The 22,678-nt window shown below is 47.5% G+C and overlaps 1 protein-coding gene across 2 annotated transcripts in view; it reads right to left on the bottom strand.

The window, feature by feature from the left end:
- CD276 (CD276 molecule) overlaps positions 1-22,678 on the bottom strand; it is a 243,594-nt gene that overhangs the window by 111,830 nt on the left and 109,086 nt on the right. For both annotated transcript variants that reach the window (XM_086959262.1, XM_086959263.1), the window contains one exon: positions 4,123-4,249. In XM_086959262.1, coding sequence (XP_086815388.1) covers positions 4,123-4,195 — 73 coding nt within the window. In that variant the 5' untranslated portion in view covers positions 4,196-4,249. The remainder of the gene's footprint in view (positions 1-4,122; positions 4,250-22,678) is intronic.

The raw sequence follows: 22,678 nt of genomic DNA, 5'->3' as shown, positions 1-22,678 counted from the left end.
TCGACAGCTGCACAGTCCGTGCCCTGTGACCCCGCTTCGCACCCCAGAGACTCGTCAGGCCGCGCCGCCCCCGCTGAGGAGACCCCCGCACCGTCGTGCCAAGGGTCGCGGGCCGCGCCTGCCTGATTGCCCACACCCGCTGACGTCAGGATCCCAAAGTGCTCTCCGGACCGAGTCGCGCTGCCTGTGCCGACTCGGCCCAACCCCCATCAACAAAGAAGTGTTTGTGTGCTTTAAAGCTTCACCCCGGGCTAGGGGCCCGCAACGTTTGTTTTCCCTTTTGCCGCTCCTGCCTGCGAGTGCCCCCGGTCCCAGAATCAGCTGTGGTGCGAGCCGCTCTCTCCAGCTGACTCGCACCGCTCTGTGTGCCTCTGTCGGCAGCGCCTCTCCGCGAGCGCGCTCCAGCCCCTCCCGCTGGAATCCTTAGAGAGTCGGGAAGCTGCAGGCTGCCGGCCGAGCCCCTGCCAGAGCGACTGGAGCCGCTCTGTGTTCTTTCACCCCCCTTGGCAGCTCTGAGGTCGACGCTCTCCCCCGTGTGGGTCCCGCAGACCAGGGGGGGCCGTACGCTCGCAGAGACCCGACCGGGCCGCACGCGTCCCACGCGGGAAGCGTGAGATTTGGCAGGTCGGGCCCGGATCTCTGCCGAGGAACGGGCTAGAGCCGTGGAGGAGCCCCTGGGCTATCCAAAGGAAGGAGAAAGGGGGCATTGTGGAGTGGAGCATCCCCCAGGGACTCAGAGAAGTGTCCCCACGTAACTTAAAGCACCAGGAACATTTCTTTTAGAGACTCAGATAACCACTGAAACTAAGAACTCGCCATTTAATCTACAACAAAGAACTGTTGGTGAAACATTTAAAAGAGAAGCTTGCCTATTTAACATCTGTGGTGCTACAAAAACGTTATTTGGTCTTGTACTAAGTCTGAACTGCATAGAGATATATATTTTTATATAAAGAAGCCATATTTTGATACAACCACAAGCCTGGTGTCCATTTGTGGGGGAATTAGTGTATTTACTGTGTGTATGGTTACAAATGCTTAACTAAACAACGCCTGGAGAATAGCCTTGGCTGCTCACGCCACGCACCTAGAGGGTGAGTAAGGGTCATTCTAAAGGGGTCATCCTTCACCCTGACTTAGAGGAGAGGGTCCCTGCTTGTCACAAGTGCATACTTGCGCCAACCAGAGACCCCCAATTCGAACAGTTTCCCAGTGTTTGAACACTCTGTTCAATACTTCCTGTTTTATCTCCTATTCGTGGGAGGTGTTCTCTTGCCTGATCAGTCTGTCCGCTTCTGTATTTTGCTTCCAAGGAAGGTGTATTGTTACGAGAGTCCTGTTCTGTTGACTCGCCCACTTCCCTATCTCTTGCACTAGTTTTGACAATGGGAACAACCTTGTTCTCCCCGTGCTTGTTGAGGTAGAACACAGTGCATGTACAGACAGACAACACAACAACTATCACTTCACATGCACTTGAAAGCAAGGAAGACTGTCTTTAGTCCCAGATCGTTTGTGTTTCACAGCTTCCACAGGGCTCCAGAGACCTCTGCTCTTTAGATTCCCCATGTGCGTTCCCCAGCCCTTATTGAAAACATTAAAGACCTCCCTGCACTCATGTTCATTGTATTCAACAATTCTATCTTCTTCTGAATTCTCGGTGTGACAACCACTAAATTCTCCCAGCAGACTGTGACTATTGGCTGCTGTTCCATTTTTGTATATGTCGGATATGTAGTCTTGCATGTGGTATGAGGAGAATGCATGAAACCATAATGCCCATCAGCTTTATGACAGTCCTCACTGTCAGAGACTGTCGCTTCTGGTAGAAGCCAGCTTGCTCCGCTATTGCTGATGCTCACTCGGGGACTGGGTATGATCATGCTTTCCTCATGTTCAATGTTGCCCGAAGAACACCTTCACTCTCTACGGGAGGGGTGATGACTTTTCGTGGTTTATAGTACACTGTAGATTTTGGAGCTTTCCGGTATCTGTTTGCATGCCCTTGTTGCACTTTTGTTTTGAGTTTGCCGTAACCCACTAGTCGTCTAGGAGCACTGCCATTTTAGCTTTGAGTTGGTGTCTTTTCCTTTCAACCTCTTGCAATCATTCGTGGTCGAGGTGGTCTTTTTTGAGGCGATGCACTCAGCTGGTGGTATTTGGCATTGTTTTGGCATGATACTTGTCCTGAAATCAGTGTACTGGGAGCCTGAATTACCGGAGATGAAGATGAGGCACAGGCAGTCTTCTACAGGGCCAGTTCTTGCGGCCTTGGTCATGTCCTCTGCAGATCCGACCAAATAAGAGAGACAGCAGCAGCAAGGAACAAGCATGCAATACAACAGGACAATGCCTTTTATTTTGTGTGTTGAAAACCTGAAAGTGGTTTTCAAACACATAAATAAAAGGCATTTTCTTTTACAATGCTAATACTTCAAACTCTCCGAAATGCGAGACCTTTGTGGCACTCGCACTTTAGCTGTAAACATGGTAAGCTAAAGCGCTGGTGCCAAGATTGCATAAAAAATAGAGCAAGAGAAATAAATATTTTTTCTATTTCTTTACTTACAAAGAAATTGCGGCATCCACGCTTTAGCCAAAGATGTTTACAGCTAAAGCGCAAGTGCAGCCATTGTAACAATAGTGTTTACTTTTGTTACAATGGCGGCATCCGAGCTTAGGCGTTGAATATCTTAAGCTAAAGCACGGGTGTCACGATTTCTTTAAAAGTAAGGAAATAGGAAAAAAAATGGTTTTTTTCCAAATTTTTTTGCTTTTGAAGTATTCGCGGAACCTGCGTTTTAGCTTAAGCTGTTTAAAGCTAAAGCACCGGTGATGGCATTGTAAAACGGCATGCAGCCGCAGTAGGCAATCCCAAGGAATAAAAGTAAAGCGCGGCCGCTGTTATTAGAGCTGCCTGCGCTAGTTAAATAAAAATACAATTTTAAAAAACATTGCGGGAGAGTGTGTTCATCCAGGAGAAAGACCATTAACTAAAGAGTGCTCGGAGGCTGTAGTTGAAAGCTATAGAGTAACAACACATGTAACAAAAGAGAGGGAGGGACTAATAAGCCTAGTAATAAATCAAAGGCCAACCTTTGCAAAGGACAGTGACAGGAGCCAATTAAAAAGATGAGCGGAGAGTTGGCGAGGCTTACAGTCCATACCTGAATACAGCATGTCTCGAACAGACAGTGAAAGCGCTGCCTATGCGAGACCTAAAATGGAAACCAGGTACTTGTTAAAACAGATACATTGTGCTGCAACACCTAAAGCATGTGCAGTGTATCTACTACATGTGACCCGACGTCACAGAGTCATCAGAGCTCATGCCCCTGATGATGCAAGGTCACCTGGTAATAGACTGTCCTGCCTCAGGCTTCGTACATAGGCAGCCTAAAGAATTGATAGGCGCCCCTGGCGGAAAAGTAAACCGGCCAGGGCTACATAAAAAAGGGAAGCTTGATGAGCGTCCTCTAGGGGTTCAGCAAGTATCCCCTCAAGAAAGGCAGGTCAGGGCTGTATTGAGGTAAGCCATTGTATAGCCAGCAAAGTCACTAAGGATGGCACATATGCACTAGCGTATGTGCCAGTGAAAAGTGCCTGGCTCGCTGACTCGCACTGAATCGAGGATCAGAAAATGCCAGCCAACCAGGCTTCACTAATTTTGTAATAGCATTATAATAGTAATTAGAAAAAGAGTGTGTTTATGATGCAGGAAATTGGGTGGGATGTTCCCCATAGCCCAAAGAAACCAGCCTTCCCTTGGACCGGATACTTAGCTCTGCTGAACCACCTCAAATCTGGCACACAGCAACACACTTACAGACATGCATTGGTCGAATCGTACATGCCTCTTTGTGAAACTACCTCAAAGTCAACTTGTAGTACCCTGCCTTTCAGCTCCATGATGCAACACAGCACTGCCAAAACTGCCTGATTCGAACCTAAATCAAAGCCCTAGCAGTAGTCCAATACTGTGACTCCCAGCTGCAGGTCTGTTGAACCACCACTTACCTATCTTGCAGAAATAGCTGTTAAACCAATTTTAAAATCAAAGAAAGTGATATATCTTTTGAAAATCAGCACATAATAACAACACTGGAGAGACAAAATACATACCTACTAGCCAGGCCAGGAACAGAGATAGGACTGGAGGCGACAAAGAAGATATTCTAAGCCATAGTCGTGCCATGCTTGGTGAAAGAGCAACAAGGATGGATCCAACCAGCTCTACTTCCTCTCAGCCCTGTATCAGAAAGAGAAAAATAAAAAGGAATAACTACCTCGAATCATACAGAAAATCGTTCACTGTATACTCTCAGGCTGTTTGTGAAGTGATTGGCAGGAACAATAAATAAAGAGAAAAGCTAAACAAATAAAAATTAAACGCCCTGCAACATATGGAGTAAAAACATGTAAAAATGTAGTAACAGTTGGCAGTACTTCACGTTGATTGATGTTGATCAGGATTTTTACAAAGTTTTTAATTACTTGGTTAAGGTTTCTTTGGCAAAGAAAGGTCTAGACTCTAGAGTATTAACACATTTCAACAGTACCAAGTTGAGTTGCACAGGATTGGTCTGGTTTGATCAGGTAACCGCATTACAGCCTTTTACCAATCTAACTAGTTTTGTCCCACAAGTTTGCAAACCTGGTTGAATGGAATCAAAGGAGGAGGGCAAGCTGAAAAGTAATTTAGCCACAGTTCATATATCGTTTCTCACCTCACGCATGTCAGTCTGAGTGACAGTCGGGATATCATACATCTCTTTATCGCTTACACTTCTTATGATATTAGTTACTAATACTAGTTGAGCCACCTAGTTAAATCACAGAGCGGAGCAACAGGCGTTTATGAAGAATTAATATCTAAGTGGCGGGCTATCCTATGCAAACAAATAGTAGTAGTAGGTTAAGAGAGATTAAAGCACTTCTTGAAATACAATTATCATCTGCATGAAGCAGAGGGATTTGAACTAATGGCAACATTTTACTATATACGATTTGACCTTCCCGAAATCCTACTGGGCTAAATACATTTCAGTCTGGAGTAATATTAGGTCAGACTTTCCCCATAAGGTAGCTCAGTCTTCTAGTCACAGAAGAAAAATGAATCTTTTTCTTTTTAGTAGACCCTCACCCAGATAGTAGTGGCATGCTTCATCCCCGGGTATCATCCTGGTCCCTAAGAACCAGGGTGGGCTCCACCATATTCCAGGGAGCACTTTGATAATTCCCTGAGGGGTGTACCTAGACAAAATAAAAATACCTCAGACAGACCTAGGTTACCCTTTATTCGTAGCCTGAATGGGTATGGGTTAACCATTTGCTTGAAAGGGGTCGGATGTTATGGTCTTATGACCCTCAGATAACCGTTAACATGAATCAGCCCCTATTCTCAGGTGTATTCGGTCCAGGGCTTTCGTCAGGATGCAGAGATATAATTTGTCTCTAATAAAGGACCAGGAAGCGACTAGATGATGAAGCATGCCACTACTAGAAAGGGTGAGGGTCTTATAAAAAGAAAAAGAGCCTACAAACCCTATATATCCCCAGAACCAGAATAGTCTAGCAGACGTAGTGGTACATTGCTTTTGTAAATTGACCAGTGTCACAAGAAGTTACAAATCAAAATGTTGTCATAAATGGCCATTTTTTTCACTCCATTTTTTTTTATTTCAACAGTTAAGTTTATATGGAAAAACCTTGAGGGACCTACACAAATGACTCCTTGCTGAATTTAAAATCTTGTCTACTTTTCAGAATGCTTTAGCTTTCTCAGATCACCCATGGTTTTCACCTTGGTTTCCATCACAAACTTGAAGTAGGTTGAAAATACAAAATTTCGGAAAAAACAGGCTCTCTCTTTGAAAAATATCATACCTGTGGTAAAAAAAAGTTTTTGATTCAGCGCTGCATGTTCCTGATAGCAGTGAAATTTGCGACTTTAGCACAGCAAACCTTTCGTTTATGCCAATTTTAGGAAAACAAAATAAGCTTTTTTGTGGAGCCCATTTTTCCCTATTTTTCCCCAAAAAACCCAAACTTTTGCTATATTTTGCCTATTATCATAGTCTCCTGCCAGAGAATCTACATCCCTGGGTACCTTTGAAAACCCTAGGATGTAGGAAAAAAGAACATAAATTTGGAGTGGATACGTTATGTGGAAAAAAAAGTGGAGACCTAAGAGCGTACTACCCCAAATAGCCAAAAAAGGCATAGTACTCTAGGTTGATAGGCCCAGCAGCGAAAGGGTTAAGCTGTAAATGCAACGCTATGCTTTTATATCTTTTACATTGTTAAACAATTACTTCAAATACTTTTAATTTGCTGACCCCCCACAACTCCATCATCCTTGCCGCCTAAAAACCCTTCACTACACCTAAACTACACCCATCCCTGACCCTTAAAACTCACACTTCTCTGAACCCTAAAATCCCTTTCTACCTCTAATATCCACCCAACACTGAGCCCTAAAAACCCTCACTTGCCATTAAACTCCACCCATCCCTAAAGCCTAAAACCCCCTTTCTACGCCTACACCCATCCCTGGAAGCATAAAAGCCCTCACCACCCTTAACCCCAGCCATTCCTTAACTCTAAAACTCTTTCTTTCCATATATTCTACCAGCCTCTAACTACAAAAATTCCTCACCACCACTAAAGTTTGCCCATTCCTGAACCATTGAAAACCCATCATCCCCCTCTTACCTCTACCCAGGACTGAAACTTAAAAAAACGGCAAGCAAACGTAAACTCCTCCCATCCATGAACCCTAACAACCCCTCAACAACCCCTAAACTCCACTCATCCCTGAACTTTATAAACCCTTTTCTATGCCTGAACTTAATCTATCAAAACCCTTCAAAAGTCATCACCCCTATTCCTGAACTCAAAAACCCTCATTATACCTAAACTTTATCAAAGTTAAATATAATTTTATATTTCTCCTTAAAATAATGTTTCCTTTAAATGTTTCCTTTCATTTCCGAATTATTTTTATTTCCTTAAAATTTGCTTTGAATGATTTAGTTTCCTCCGAACTGATTTTGTTTTCCGTTTTCATTTTTCCATTAACTTACATACATCACTAGGATCTTCTGTACTTTCTTTTGAGCCAGTGACTTTCAGTTCCATTCCCTGGTTGCTTATATATTTATCTTGCTTTAATTGTGGTAAGAAATTATAGTCCTCTTTCAGGTCCTCTTTGCACATTTGTTTGAAATACTCCATATTGCATGGCTATCCTCCTAGATATCTCTTCTTCTACTGCTCGGGGTTTCTCAAGATAATTAGCTTTTAAATCTTTCTTTTTGTCCAACTCATCTGTATCCCCTGATTAAACATGCATCGATTTTATTTACTGGCCCCTCCTGCATAAGAGGTATAGCTCTGTTTTAAGATTAGCACACAATGCCAGTATTAAATAAGAGTCCTAGCTCTGGACACTGTCCACACTCTTACTAACTAGCCTTCCTCCAACAGAGGTGACTTTTCCATTCTACTGTATCCAGTGCATTTCTATGGGGATTTGGGGTAAGCTCTAAATGCAATAAAGGGGCAGTAGCTACTATTCTCATTATGTCTAGTGCAATACTATCATGTTGCCCTCTGCATTTTTATGGGACGTTGCATAAGGTACTATACTGCATCCAGTGCATTCAGAGAAACCTATATATTGTACCGAATGCACAAAGTTAGTTAGTCCCTAATGATACCTGGTAACTTTATTTTCTGTTGTATTATTTTATTGGAATTTCAGTGGCACGGTCTGTCTTTGATATAGCCTCTTAACAGGATCACGGACTCTGAAACAAGTTCCATACTGCCCAATAAATTTAAATAGGGATTTTTAAGAATACACCTGCTTGTGCCCAATAAATTCCATTGGAGCATGTATTTTGCTGATTTGGTTCTGTGCAGTCCAATGACAGCTCCTGTATGTTCCTATTGTGTCCAATGTCGCCTCTTGGTAAACCAATGCAATCCTCAGATTCTGCAGAATACATATGAACAAGGAAAGGTCACATCATGCGTATTTGGACATAAAAATCCAATTTGTGAGCTTTTATTCCGGTGAACAAATAAATCTCAACCCTGGGAATTAGGGAGATAGGGCCATATGTATCAAACCTTTTCCCCATTTGCAAACGGGCCGATTCTCAGAAACAGCCCTTTTGCGAATTGGAAAAAGCCTTTTGAGATGTATCATCCCAAAAGGCCATCACAAAATAGAGAATTGCAAAATTTGGATTGCTCTATTTTGCAAATGCAATTATGGAATTGCAAATTGAGATTCCTCAAATGCAATTCTGGAAGCATCAGAAATTTGCTATTTGGCCTTAAGGAATTGCAAATTACCACCAAGTTCAAGTTGGTGGTAATTTGTGATTTTCTTTAAAAAAGTACTTTTTGATCTTTTAAAGTGCCACATGTCGCACATATGTGCACAAAATGCGCGCACATGCACATTTCAGGTGTGCACCAGGGTGTCCTTTTGGCACCCTTGCAACCTTGAAATTGCATTCTCAATTTGCGATTCTCTAATTAGCAAAGGCAAAGGCCGAAATTCTGTGAATTTCGGCCTTTGCGAATGCAAAATACCTAAATGGTATGTATGAAACATTTTTGCATCAAAATAAGGAATCGCAAAAATTGCTATTCCTTATTTTGCGATTGCACTTTAGGAATCGCAAATTTTGCGATTCCTTAAATGCAATGTATCAAAGAAAAAAAATGTAAAAAATGCCATTAAGGAATCGCAAATTACCACCAACTTCTAGTTGGTGGTAAGTTGCGAATTCTTTTAATAATGCTTTTTTCAAACAAACCAAAGGTGCCATATGACGCCCATACATGCCCTTAGGGCATGTATGTGCGCCATATGCCCCTAAAATGTCTTTTTCAGGGGTGCAGCAAGGTGTTCTTGAGACACTCGAGAGCGTTACACAGAGTGACGCCTGCTATGCTAGAGCAGGCGCTCACGGAACATCCTTGTTCTCTCTCGGGGGATCCGGAAAGAGACACGGAGGCCCTGCAGCGATGGCTGACTGAGAGGTTAGATGACCTTGCCCCCAAGGCAACCCCCCGGTCCGCGGCGAAACGGCAATCTGCGCCTTGGTTTACAGAGGCGCTACGTGTGGCTCGCAGCCAATGTAAGGTCGCTGAGCGGGCCTGGCGCCATCAATATGATGGGGAGGCCAAACTCGTCTATAGGTCGGCGGTGAAGGCCTATCACCGTGATGTTCTTGGTGCCAAGCGGGAATACCTTGCCAGGAGGATCGAGGCGTCGGCAAACTCTTGTAAGGAGATCTTCACGATTGTGAAGGAGTTCACGTCTCCTACTTCTTATTCACCTCCGCCTGTATCACCTGATGCGTGGGCGCGTGATCTTGCCACCTTCTTCACCGACAAGATTAAGGCTATTCAGGCCTCCTTCTCGGAAAGCACGGAGGAGGGTTGCTGTGATCTTGGGGTAGGACTTGGAACATCGGCCATGCCTATGGCTATCCTGGAGGACTTTCCACCTGTCTCCAGTGACATGTCCCGGACTTTGTTAGCCAGTCTTAAATCTGGCTCCCCACTTGACCCCTGCCCCGCCAAATTTTTGGCCGGGATGGCGGCAGTGGTGAATCCCCTGGTCAACCCGATCCTCAATGCCTCCTTGAGTGAGGGGAGTGTCCCACGCGCCTGGAAAAGGGCGATGGTGATCCCCCTCCTGAAAAAGCCTGGTATTGATGCCGAGGCTTTGGCCAATTATAGGCCAATTTCACTTCTCCCGGCTTTGGCCAAGATCACCGAGAAACATGTTCATGGCGTCTTGTCGAACTTCCTAGAGGCTAACAATCTGCTCCATCCATCCCAATCCGGTTTCCGTCCGAATTTCAGTACGGAAACAGCGTTGGTGGAGGTCTCTGAGATCATCAGGGAGACCTTGGATGGGGGTGGCAAGGCCATGCTAGTCATGTTGGACCTGTCGGCGGCTTTCGACACCGTTCCCCATAAGGCGCTGCTCGCCAGGCTTTATGACATCGGCCTAAGGGGGACGGTGCTCAGATGGTTTACATCTTTCCTGGAGGGCCGCCGCCAGACGGTCTGGGTTTCCCAGAGCTCCGCCGAGATGCCGCCATTGAGTGTTGGGGTTCCACAGGGCTCTGTGTTGAGCCCGACATTATTTAACATCTTTATGTCCCCCCTGGCGGCTGCGGTTGAGGCTTACGGAGCCCAGATCGTGTCCTTCGCCGATGACACACAACTCCTCTTCACATGTGAAAAAGATCAGACATTTGATGGGGAGAGAATCCGGGACTGCTTGGACAGGGTCTTCAGCTGGTTCCAGCAAAACTGTCTGAAGGCCAACTCCAGCAAGTCGGAGGTTCTTTTCTTCGGCTGTGCCTTCGATCCCGAGTGGCGACAGTGGTGGCCGGCCGCCATGTGTCCTCCGGCACAATCGTCCTTGGTTGCCAAGAACTTGGGTGTTAAGCTTGATAACAAACTTTCTCTGAAAGCGCACATCCTTGGCCTGTCCGGCACCTGTTTCGGCATCCTCAGAATGCTCCGCAAGTTTCTACCCTTATTGTCTGCGGAGCACAGACGGATTACGGTGCAGGCGCTCATCGGATCCAGGCTAGACTACGCTAACGCCCTTTTCTTAGGCCTCCCGGATTCTTTGGTTCAGCGTCTGCAGGTGGCACAGAACTCGGGAGCCCGGGCAATCTTTGGTCTGCATAGACGAGCACGGGCTTCTATGTTGCTGCAGACGCTCCATTGGCTTCCAATCCGGAAGCGGATTGTCTTTAAATCTTTGACGCTGGTGCACAAGGCTCTGTTTGGCTCAGGCGCAGGATACCTGAAGAAAAGACTAGCCTTCTATCGCCCAGCTCGCTCATTGCGTTCAGAATCCCTGTTCACTGCTGTGGTCCCACGCGTGAGGAAGGCCCGCATTGGGGGGCGCTCTTTCAGCCTTAAGGCCTCCCAGCTGTGGAACGCGCTTCCATTGGCACTCCGCAGCACTCCCAACCTGCTTCAATTCAGGAAGAATTTGAAGACTTGGCTTTTTAATCATTCTGTTTAGGTGGGTTTTTCTTTCTCCTTCTTTTTTGGGTTCTGTTTTACCTGTTATGTTGATTTTACACTGTAAGTTGCCTGTGGAAAGCGCCGGGACACTCTTTTAGAGTAGCCGCGCGCTATAAAAATGCACTTTAACATAACATAACATAACATAACATAACACACCCCTGCACCCTTGAAAAAATTCCTAATTTGCGATTAGCTAATTGCTAATCGCAAATTGCCCCTTCATTCTTATGGGCCTCCTGGCCCATAGAAATGAATGGGTAATTTGCGGTTAGCAATTTGCTAATCGCAAATTAGGAATGGTAAGGAATCGCTATAAAAAAGCGATTTTGTACATACATACCGTTTTGCGAATTCCAAATAGCGATTCCTTAAAATTCGCTATTTGGAATTCGCAAAACGGAACTATGATACATATGGCCCTCAGTCACCTAATAAGGAAGTGCGAACTTGCAATGCTCGACTGCTCCCCAAACCAAATAACTTTTTTGTGTACCACACATTGTGGTGTTTGTTTTTCTTGTTTTCTAAATAGGGTCTGGTGCCAGGGTACCCTGCTCTGATACCAATCCCTTTTTCCACTGTTGTACCCATCTTGCCAGACAGACCCAACTCAATGCCTAGCCTGGATCCCTGAGCCCCAGCTTGTACATGGGCTTGGTTCATTGGGAGCGCCCCTGCCTGTCTGGATCCTTGCTGGTTCCACTCCTCGCGTCTTGCGGGTGTTGCTGGGATGGTCAATCTACTCACAGCTCTAGTTCCTGGCCCTGAGCAGAGAAGGAAATCGTATTGGGTGGCTGGCATGTATAATCTATCAAACAAATTGGAAAGCTCCGACTACATGTAGCCGAATGTCCCCCTGCTGATGACTGCACAAGCGCAGAATTGTTTTCACTCACCCCTACTTCCAAGCCAAGGGCAAGTCACAGTTACTTACAGAAAAGGACAGGAGCAGGGCTTTTAAGTGGGCCGGGTCTCAAGGGGTCTGAGCACTGGCAGTTTTTTTCAGGGGGCCTCGAACGGGTCTCTATCGGGCTCTGTTTTGAGCCCTGGCACAGGCAATCCGTTTTTATCCCAGACTGCAGTGACAGCTGTTTGCTGTCACTGCAGTCCGGAAAAAAGTGCCAGGGCGCAAAACAAAGCCTGATAGAGACCCGTTTCGAAACAGCAGGCACATGGATGTGCTCTGCTCACACTGCTCACTTCTCAGTACCAGAGAAGTTACAGCATGACGTCATGCCAGGTGAGCGTTGTGGCGGAAGGGAAATCCTTTAAGAGTCATTTTCTTTCTGGATTTCCCTTCTCTTTCTGAAACTCAGGAGCAGCAACATTGTGGTAGGGTCACCAGGGATTTAATTGGAAGCTTTTTCAATATTATATAATACAAGCCACAGTGGCAGTTTATTTATCTTCTGCAAGTAATAACCATTGACAAAGCCAATATCCCTTACTTGCTGTAGGTATGATGTTACTGGTATCAAATATCTGGATGTAATGACAGAAACAGCAAAATAAAAATACAAGTCGGGCAGCACACTATGCTAAGCACAGATTTTTTGCGTCAGTGATTTAACGCCACGCCCCTAATTACACTGACCACGCCCCTTTGAGAGACCCCCCCCCCCCAGTTTTTTCATCCCACTTAAAGCCCTGGACAGGAGTATCAGTCCTAAGTGTCATTGTACTCGTGTTCCTGAAGCTGCCGTCCACAGGCCGCAGATGCAAACATCAGGATGGCACTGGAGGAAAGGGAGACACCCAGGCCACAGCAGCAGCTTCTATGTCTGAAAGTGTGCATGGGGGATCTGGAGAGGAGAAGAGCTCGGACACAATAGGTTTTCTAAACTATGATGCATCCAAACGGAGTACTCCTACAAGAGTCGTTTCGCCCACAACAACTCAGACAGCGGCCTTTTCGATGTATAGAGCGAGCTCCCCTTTTAAAGTTGGGCCCATTGCCTAATGCCTCCCCCTCTCCCCTCGGACGCCATGACAATGGCAGCGGCGTCCCACCCTACCTCAGTCCCCATAGCTGGCAGCCGCCATTGCCTCATGGCGCTACGTGTGAAAGGGGCGCGGCCACGACACAAAAGCTCTCTTGACATCCTAAGTGTGCACTATGGCTCCGTCTGTGCGACTCGAAGACAAGAAGGGGGGTGTTAGTCAGGGGACAATTATACAACGCGGCCTTGGTTTATGCTTAAGGGATAATCAAGGGTGTGCAGGAGTCGGCGGGGCGCCAGGGGGCCAGAGCTCGCCAACGCGACTACAGACTACCGAGGGCCACCTGCAACACAATTGTAATGTAACTCTTCTCACAAAGCAGCACACACACACACTCACTGACTGTGGTTCAGTTCACTTAAACGCCCCCCCCCCCCCCTTCTCCCCCCCCCCACTCCCTGCTCCGTCCCGACGGACACCAGAGGTGTCTTCTTGAAGTGACTGCTGCCATGGAAGCCCCTAGGACAGGGGTGAGAGCGTGCAACTGTGTGGTGTTCGGGCAGTGCCCTCTGGGCATGGGCGTCCGCAGGGGGGTCCATCCAGTGCTGGCTGGCCCAGTGACAATGTGGTTATTACAGCAGGCTGTGCTGTTCCCCTGCGAGAAGCCCTAGGAGTTTAAACGTTCTCTCACTTGGGGCCTCTCGCACTTCTCTTTGAACTCTAGAGGCTGCGGCAGCCCCTCTCTGACCTCACCTCGAGCAGATTGTGGATGGACAGGCCCATTGTCATTCTGTCTGTTGCTGATCATCACATAAAGAATGACAATGGGCCGTCTGCCTTTAACGTGCCTTGCAGACATCCTACCTGTGTTTTTTAATTTTAAATAAAGAGTGTCAGCAGCAGACACTGCTCTGTGGGGGGCCGGTGATTCACAACAAAGCCTCATTAACAAGTGCACTCAGGCTCAGCTGTGTGTGTGTGGGTGCGCCTAGGAAGCTGGGGTGACGTGACAGAGGGTGACAGAACAGACAGGGGGTGACAGACAGAGGGTGATGGAGGGTGATAGAGGGAGGGAGACAGATAGAGAGAGAGGAAGAGGGCGACAGAGGGAGGGGGAGACAGAGAGAGAGGGAGAGAGAGAGAGGGAGAGAGAGGGATACAGATAGGGCGGGAGACAGAGAGAGGGAGACAGGGCGGGAGACTGAGGGAGACAGAGGGAGGGAGACAGAGGGAGAGGGAAAGAAAGGGAGACAGTGAGAGAGAGACAGAGAGCGGGAGACAGAGAGCGGGAGACAGAGGGAGGGAAACCGACGGAGGGAGACAGGGAAGGAGACCGAGGGAGGGAGATCGAGGGAGGGAAACAGGGACAGACAGACAGATAGAGGCAGAGACAGGGACAGACAGACAGATAGAGGCAGAGACAAGGACAGACAGACAGAGAGGGAGAGAGAGAGAGGAGGACGGTGACAGAGGGAGAGAGAGGGAGAGAGGCGGAGGGAGACAGGGAGGGAGGGAGACAGAGGGAGGGAGAGAGACAGAGAGAGGGAGGGAGGGAGACAGAGGGAGGGAGACAAAGGGAGACAGAGGAAGGGAGAGGGAGGGAGACAGAGGGAGGGAGAGGGAGGGAGACAGAGGGAGGGAGAGAGACAGAGAGAGGGAGAGAGACAGAGAGAGGGAGGGAGACAAAGTGAGAGAGAGGAAGGGAGAGGGAGGGAGAGAAAGGGAGGGAGACAGAGGGAGGGAGACAGATAGAGGGAGACAGACAGAGGGAGACAGAGGGAGACAGAGAGAGAGGGAGACGGATAGGGCGGGAGACAGAGGGAGAGAGAAAGGTAGGAGAGAGAGAGGGAGGCAGAGACGGAGGGAGAGAGACAGAGGGAGGGAGAGAGAGAGGCAGAGAGAGGGAGGGAGAGAGAGAGGGAGGCAGAGACGGAGGGAGAGACACAGAGGGAGGGAGACGGACTGAGTGAGAGAGGGAGAGAGAGAGGGAGGGAAAGAGACATACAGAGATAGAGACAGACAGACAGAAATAGAGACAAACAGAGAGAGATGGAGGCAGAGACAGGGACAGGGGCAGACAGAGACGGAGAGGGAGACAGAGGGAGGGAAACAGGGACAGACAGGAACAGATAGATACAGGGACAGACAGACAGATAGAGGCAGAGACAAGGACAGACAGAGAGGGAGAGAGAGGAGGACGGAGACAGAGGGTGACAGAGGGAGAGAGAGGGAGGGAGAGAGAGGGAGGGAGGCGGAGGGAGGGAGATTGGGAGGGAGACTGAGGGCAGGAGACAGAGGGAGGGAGACAGAGGGAGGGAGGGAGAGAGACAGAGAGAGGGAGGGAGAGAGAGGGAGGGAGAGAGAGGGAGGGAGACAGAGGGAGGGAGACAGATAGAGGTATACAGATAGAGGGAGACGGACTGAGTGAGACAGAGGTAGACAGAGATAGAGAGGGAGGGAGGGAGACAGACAGAGATAGAGACAGACAGACAGAGATAGAGACAGACAGATGGAGGCAGAGACAGGGGCATTCAGGCAGAGACAGACATGGACAGATAGAAAGAGACAGATAGAGGCAAAGACAGGGAAAGACAGACAGATAGAGGCAGAGACAGGGAAAGACAGACAGATAGAGGCAGAGACAGGGAAAGACAGACAGATAGAGGCAGAGACTAAGTAGGACAGAGAGGAAGACAGAGAGAGAGAGGGAGGGTGACAGAGGGAGGGAGACAGAGAGAGAGAGAGGGAGACACAGAGAGGGAGACACAGAGGGAGGGAGACAGAGGGAGGGAGACAGAGGGAAGGAGAGAGAGGGAGATAGACAGAGTGAGTACGACAGAGGGAGACAGAGGGAGGGAGACAGACAGACAGATATAGACACAGACAGAAACATATGGAGGCAGGGACCCGGGGCAGACAGGCTGAGACAGACAGAGACGGAGAGGGAGACAGAGGGAGGGAAACCGGGACAGACAGGGAGAGATAGAGACAGGGACAGACAGATAGAGGCAGAGGGAGGTAGACAGAGAGACAGAGGTAGACAGAGAGACAGAGGGAGGTAGACAGGGAGACAGAGGGCGGGAGACAGAGGGCGGGAGGGAGGGAGACAGACGGAGGGAGGGAGACAGACAGACTAAGGGAGGGAGACGGAGGGAGGGAGGGAGAGAGACAGACAAAGGGAGAGAGGGAGGGAGATAGACAAGAGTGTGACAGACAGAGGGCAACAGACAGAGGGAGGTAGACAGAGAGGGAGGGAGACAGAAGGAGGGAGACAGAAGGAGAGAGACAGAGAGGGAGGGAGACAGAGAGAGAGAGAGAGAGAGACAGAGAGGGAGACAGAGAGAGGGAGAGAGAGAGAGAGAGGGAGGGAGGGAGGGAGGGAGGGAGAGAGAGAGAGGGGGAGGGAGGAAGAGAGAGAGAGAGATAGAGAGAGGGAGGGAGACAGAGAGAGAGGAAGGGAGACAGAGAGAGAGAGATGGAGGGAGACAGAGCCAGAGAGAGAAGGAGGGAGACAGAGAGACAAAGAGAGAGAGAGAGAGAGAGAGAGAGAGAGAGAGAGAGAGAGAGAGCGAGAGAGCGAGAGAGAGAGAAAGATGTGTGTATGAAGGGTCTGGTGGCTCAGTGGACGAAGGTGTCCGCTGCAGGGGCATGTGATGAACCTCATGGTCATAGTTTTTTTTGTTGTTCTAGCCCCCCCACCCCTGACCCCGCCCCAATTAGTGCAGCCCTCGGCCACAAACCACACTGTAAATTTGGCCCCCGAGAGAAAGTTTGTGAGTACCCATGCTCTAGAACCACTTCAACCTGATGTAGATTTGTTTTTGTTTTTTTCTGACCATTTTTAGAGTTTCCCTCTGTTTTATTGTAGTTGCCAGGTCGTCTGCTGTGGCGCCTCACAAGATTTTTCTCTTCCCCCTATGGGTTTCTTTGTTTATTTAAGCTCTTTGACTTATTAGATTTTTTTAAAATGTATTTAATACTTGTGCTCAATCATGTCGGAGGATGGTGATGAAGTTAAATTCTTGCCCGCCTCCCCCGGAAACATTTCTGCGGACGCCCATGCCTCTGGGAGCTATGAGTGCAGTACTCAACCGCCCACTTGGGAGTGTGCAGTCTAGAAGAGTGCATGGAAGGACTCATCAGAGGGGCGAGTGCCACATATATGGTCTGTAAGGTGTGCATCCTACCCTATAACAGTGGTGAGTACAGCAGTGTAAGCATAGATGCCCTGGGACAGTGGCAGTGCAGTGATGCATGTTGTGTCCAGTGGCATATAATAGGGAGAGTGCAGAAGAGTAGCATGCACGGAGCGCCCAGGACAGGGTGAGTGTGCTCTAGCACAGGGCAGAGTGCAATAGGACAGGGCGAGTGCCATAGGACAGGGCGAGTTGAACAGTATAATGCATGGCATACCCAGGGAGGGTGCGCAGTATGGCTCCACGAGTGGTGAGGGAGATGAAGTGCACACAAAGCTCTAGGACTGGGATGAGTTCAAAGGCGTTGTATGGTTTTGACAGGGTGACTGCCTTGGTAAGTTGCAGGGACTGCACTATGACACGGATGACCGCAGTGATGATGTATGTTGCCTGGAATGCCCTAATGAGGGGCTGAGCATTAAGCATCATCTCACATTCTTTGGCTGCTATTTAAGCCCCTAGCGTGTTGGTTTTAATAAAGTTGTTTGGGTCCTAGCTTGAGTGTTTTTTCTTTCCAACGTCTGTCCCAGTTTGTGGCCATTATATAGAAGGGTGATATGTTGGGTTCTTCTTTTACATGTCTTAGTCTATGTTTTCACTGTTAGGGAGGGGGGTGAGAGGGGCTTGGTTTCTTCTGTCTTTCATGGTCTGCTGCTGCCCAGGTTGGAGGGTAGTTTTGTGTGTTTTTTTTTCCCAACGGCTGCGGGACGCCAGCAGATATCGTTGGTGCGGCTCCTGCGGGTTGACACATTCGGACTTAGCATCTTCGTCCAGAAGTTGAAACTCGGCGTGGCGATACATTCTCCCACGGCTTACACATGACGGCAGGCACGAGCCGTTTTTCCTAAAACACTCCTAAGAACACGGCAGTAGCACGCTATCTGTGCCTCCGTACTGCTACGAACATTCCTCATTAACCTTCGGAAGTGGATACATATAAGATTCCATTGTTCTGATGTCTTCCACTGCGGGTGTTAGAATGCAAAGCATTATTTACTGATCTGTCTTACCGCGTTGACGCATGAAGGCCAGTCGCTCGGATATAAAGACATAGTTACGTTCAAATTTGAATGGGTCCCTTCAATGTTCATAATTAGCGAAGATTTGCCATGATTATAATTTATGGACATTGATATAAAGAGAAAGACAAGCATTGTTTGTTCAACTTCCGCCCCCACCATTGATACCTTGATACTATTGTGGCTCCTGAGGAAGGCGTTCCCAACAACGCCGATACGCGCGTCGAATAATATTGTTTGCCACTGTTACAGGATTTTTTATATGTACTTTTTATGTATTATATGATTACTGTTTATTTTTGTTGTTTGTACAATTGATTTATATTCATGCCTTTTTATTAACTGTTTTTAATATGAACATTTACATACGTATTAAATGAAATATAGTTTTTTATAATCACTTGGTTGTGTTTCCTTTATGCAATTTCTCCCTCCCTATGTGTTAATAGTATGCCATATTGTTTACACTGTTTATTTCCCTGTACCACAAATTGATTTTCTTAACAGGGGGTCCTTGTTATTTACATTATAATACCCTGGGAGGGTGCGCAGTATGGCTCCACGAGTGGTGAGGGAGATGAAGTGCACACAAAGCTCTAGGACTGGGTTGAGTTCAAAGGCGTTGTATGGTTTTGACAGGGTGACTGCCTTGGTAAGTTGCAGGGACTGCACTATGACACGGATGACCGCAGTGATGATGTAGGTTGCCTGGAATGCCCTAATGAGGGGCTGAGCATTAAGCATCATCTCACATTCTTTGGGTGCTATTTAAGCCCCTAGTGTGTTGGTTTTAATAAAGTTAATTGGGTCCTGGCTTGAGTGTTTTTTCTTTCCAACTTCTGTCCCAGTTTGTGGCCATTATAAAGAAGGGTGATATGTTTGGTTCTTCTTTTACATGTCTTAGTTTATGTTTTCACTGTTAAGGAGGGGGATGCGAGGGCACGGTTTCTTCTGTCTTTCATGGTCTGCTGCTGCTGCCCTGGTTGGAGGTTATTTTTGTGTGGTGTGTGAGGGATGTCATCCTGTGTAAGTGTGAATGTGAAGCTCAGTGGAAGACAAGTCAACGCCGTCTCATCTTCGTTCTTCAACACCCTGCGCATGCTCCGCAAGATCTTCAGATGGATCCCCACTGAAACCAGGAAGACCGTCACCCAGGCACTCGTCACCAGCCGACTGGACTACGGGAACCCCCTCTACGCCGGAACCACAGCCAAACTTCAAACAAGACTCCAACGCATCCAGAACGCCTCCGCACGACTCATCCTGGACATCCCCGACACAGCCACATCACCGGACATCTGAGAGACCTGCACTGGCTCCCCGTCAGCAAGAGAATCACGTTCAGACTCCTCACCCACGCTCACAAGGCTCTCCACGACCTGGGCCCCAAGTACCTCAACGACCGCATGACCTTCTACACGCCCACCCGCCAGCTACGATCGACCAGCCACGCCCTCGCCACCGTACCACGCATCCGCAGAGCCACCGCCGGAGGAAGATCCTTCTCCTACCTGGCAGCCAAGACTTGGAACTCCCTCCCCATCCACCTTCGACGAACCCAAGACCATCTCTCCTTCAGGAAGCAGCTCAAGACCTGGCTGTTCGAGCAGTAACATACCCCTCTCCCCCAGCGCCTTGAGACCCTCCCGGGTGAGTAGCGCGCTTTACAAATGCCATGATTGATTGATTGAGTGGAAGGAGGAGGCTGAACAGGTAGCTACCCAACTCCCGGTGGGGCATCAGACAGGTACTTATCTGTACTCAAGGCTTCTACAATTATACGAATCTGCGGCTGCAGAGATGTTTGCATATTCCTGGATCTGCCACATAATCTATCATCTGCTGTGTAATATGCAGATTTTAACAAAAATATCTTTTTCCCAGCTCGAACAGTTCAAAAGTTACTAAAAACACGGCAACACGTGTTGCTGCTCAGGGGTTTACAAAGGTTGCCTGGTCATCTTTCTGTTACTTATTGCTATGTTTGGGTGTTAAACTGGTACTAATAAGGCGCAAGGCAGCAGCATGGTTCGGCAGTAGGTCAAGACAGGCATAAATACAATCAGTGATGCTCTCTTGCATCCAAAGCTATTCTATAGCTTGCATCTGCTGCGTTCTAGACTGGTAGTTTACTAGGGAGACCACTGTAAGAACGCGAATGTCTGATGTATCATTGTGCACGATTATTTACACGAATAAGAACTTAATGAGCACTTATTTAAATGTAACTCTTTTGTAGCGCAATTCCAAAAGTAGGGTTTCCGAGTACTTTACATTACATAAATGTAGAGGATGCTACATAAGACAGTGAGGGTCACGAGGTGTCGGAGTAACATATCGCCGCTTCTTGAAGACATTCCATGCGGAAGAAATATGAAGTCAGTAATTAAAATGCAACACATCGCTTGTGTTTGTCTGTAATGAGAAGACTATATTACTACCCAAAGAAACACTTTTTAGCAGCCTTATAATACCAGATTGAGAAAAAAATAAGATCCTTAACCCCATGTTTTGCAGTTTGCCTGCAGCTCCGTGAAACCACTTCATAGCACACTGTGCTATATTAGTGATTGCACTTTATGAACTGCACGTAATAAAAGTAGTAACCCACTTATCTATCTACATAAAATAAAAATCTGTCATCTGCTTGTGCTTTGCAGGAGACACATTAACCCTCCATGCTATCTTAGAAGTCAAAACTGTGAACAGTCAACACGTCTTTCACCACCAAGTGCATTAACCAAGAAAGAGTTATATCACCATGACCATTTTTATTATTCCCAGAGATTTAGTGGGCACTCAACGCCCTCTGCAGCAGGTGCCTGACCCCCATAAAATATTTTAAAACGCAGCCTTAGCAAAACATCAATCCAGAACAGATTTACGATCACTTTTCTCCTTGTTAACAATTTGTGGCAGTGTTTTAAAAATTAAAAGTAGAAGTTGACTGTTAGACAGCTTTCATGGCTCAGTCTCTTGTGACTTCACCCCTTTTTTGTTGCCACACATTGACCCACAATTTATGGGTTCCTGGAGTAACTTTTTTCCAACTCCATCAATAGCCACATTGGATATTTTCTGTTTACTTGAAGAAATGGTATGTGCATTGTATCCTTGAAGACATAAAAGATGTGTGTTTTATGTTTGAAGACAGGAGTGATGTCTGTTTATTTGAAACCAGATGTGGTGATGTGTGTGTACTGTGTACACAACTGATTGTTTCAGTTTACTTGAAGGCGGATTGGTGCGCGCCATATAAAGCTCCCTTTCCAATCACCTCTCCAGATGTGGATTTCTTCAACAATAACAACTCTTCTCCTGGAAAGACAGTGTGCCCTCAACCTCACCCCTTCAAATACCTTACAGATGGCCGCCTGTGTCCCTTCCCAGTTCTCTGAACGAATTGGCCCTGCTTTTGTATTTTGAACTCCAACAAAGTAATCAGATATCAAAAGCAGGCAGCTCTACGAACGAGAAACTAATTTAGTTTATTCTTTCGACTAACCAGGCCTTCGTTCCCTTGGAAAGTAGAAGAGAAGGAAGCTCCTATCTCAGTGTAAGCGATTCGCTATTCTATGCAGCGCCTACACTGGAAACATGTCTGTCCAGTGTAGGCTCTGCATAGAACAGCCAATCGCTTACCCTTTTCAAAATATGTGGAAATAAACTCTGGACGAGAGAACTTGTCTACCGGAAGGGGACTTCAGAGCCTCCCTCATTGGCCGGCTATCAAGGCTGAGAAGACACTATCTGGCAGCAGCTTTCCTTAAAGCAGCGGGGAGGGCGCCTCGAAGCACCGCCTGCTCAGGGAGTAAAAATCCGAGCACAGAACAGAGGACTCACATATAGAAACGCGGTGCACAGACATCAGAAACGCATCGCAACTCTGCGACTGCCTAGCGTTGAATGTGGAGGGAGGGCTATTGGCTTTGTCAATGCGTATTAATAAAAGTTTAACGATTATCAAAAGATCGTTCTGTGCTGGTTCATTAAAAGATCACAACTACGGGCTCCCCGAAAAAAGATTTCCCTGCAGGCAGAGCAGGCAGGCGGAATAAAGAGATATCCCGTCACTACGATAGAACACTACAGAAGGCAGCTGGCTCGGAAACCGCTCAGCGGGGCCATTCAATCTGCAGAGCCCGGCCTGCCCTCAGCGGACCCTGGGGTCTGCGCAGACCTGCAGCTGCGCCCCCGCCACGGGCGCAGCTTGCGTTTTTAGCTGCCACAATAGGAACAGCTTTTCGATTTATTTTAGGAGTGTTTCAGACTAATTTCATTTTCTCCGTTGCTTCAACATCACGCGCTGTAGTGAGCTGAGCCCCAGCTCTGGCCACTTTGTAGCCAAACTAAACACTGAAGCGGGGGGTGTTCACATTCGCAGGCCTCGCAGCCGGAGAGCAGTGGTGTTCAAGCCTCCCCCTTCAGAATAATGTCTCC

This window comes from Lissotriton vulgaris, chromosome 2_2 (assembly GCF_964263255.1).
Source record: "Lissotriton vulgaris chromosome 2_2, aLisVul1.2, whole genome shotgun sequence".
NCBI classification, from domain to species: domain Eukaryota; kingdom Metazoa; phylum Chordata; class Amphibia; order Caudata; family Salamandridae; genus Lissotriton; species Lissotriton vulgaris.
The sequence above is the reverse complement of the archived record's forward strand: the minus strand, read 5'-3'. Positions and strand labels throughout refer to the sequence as shown.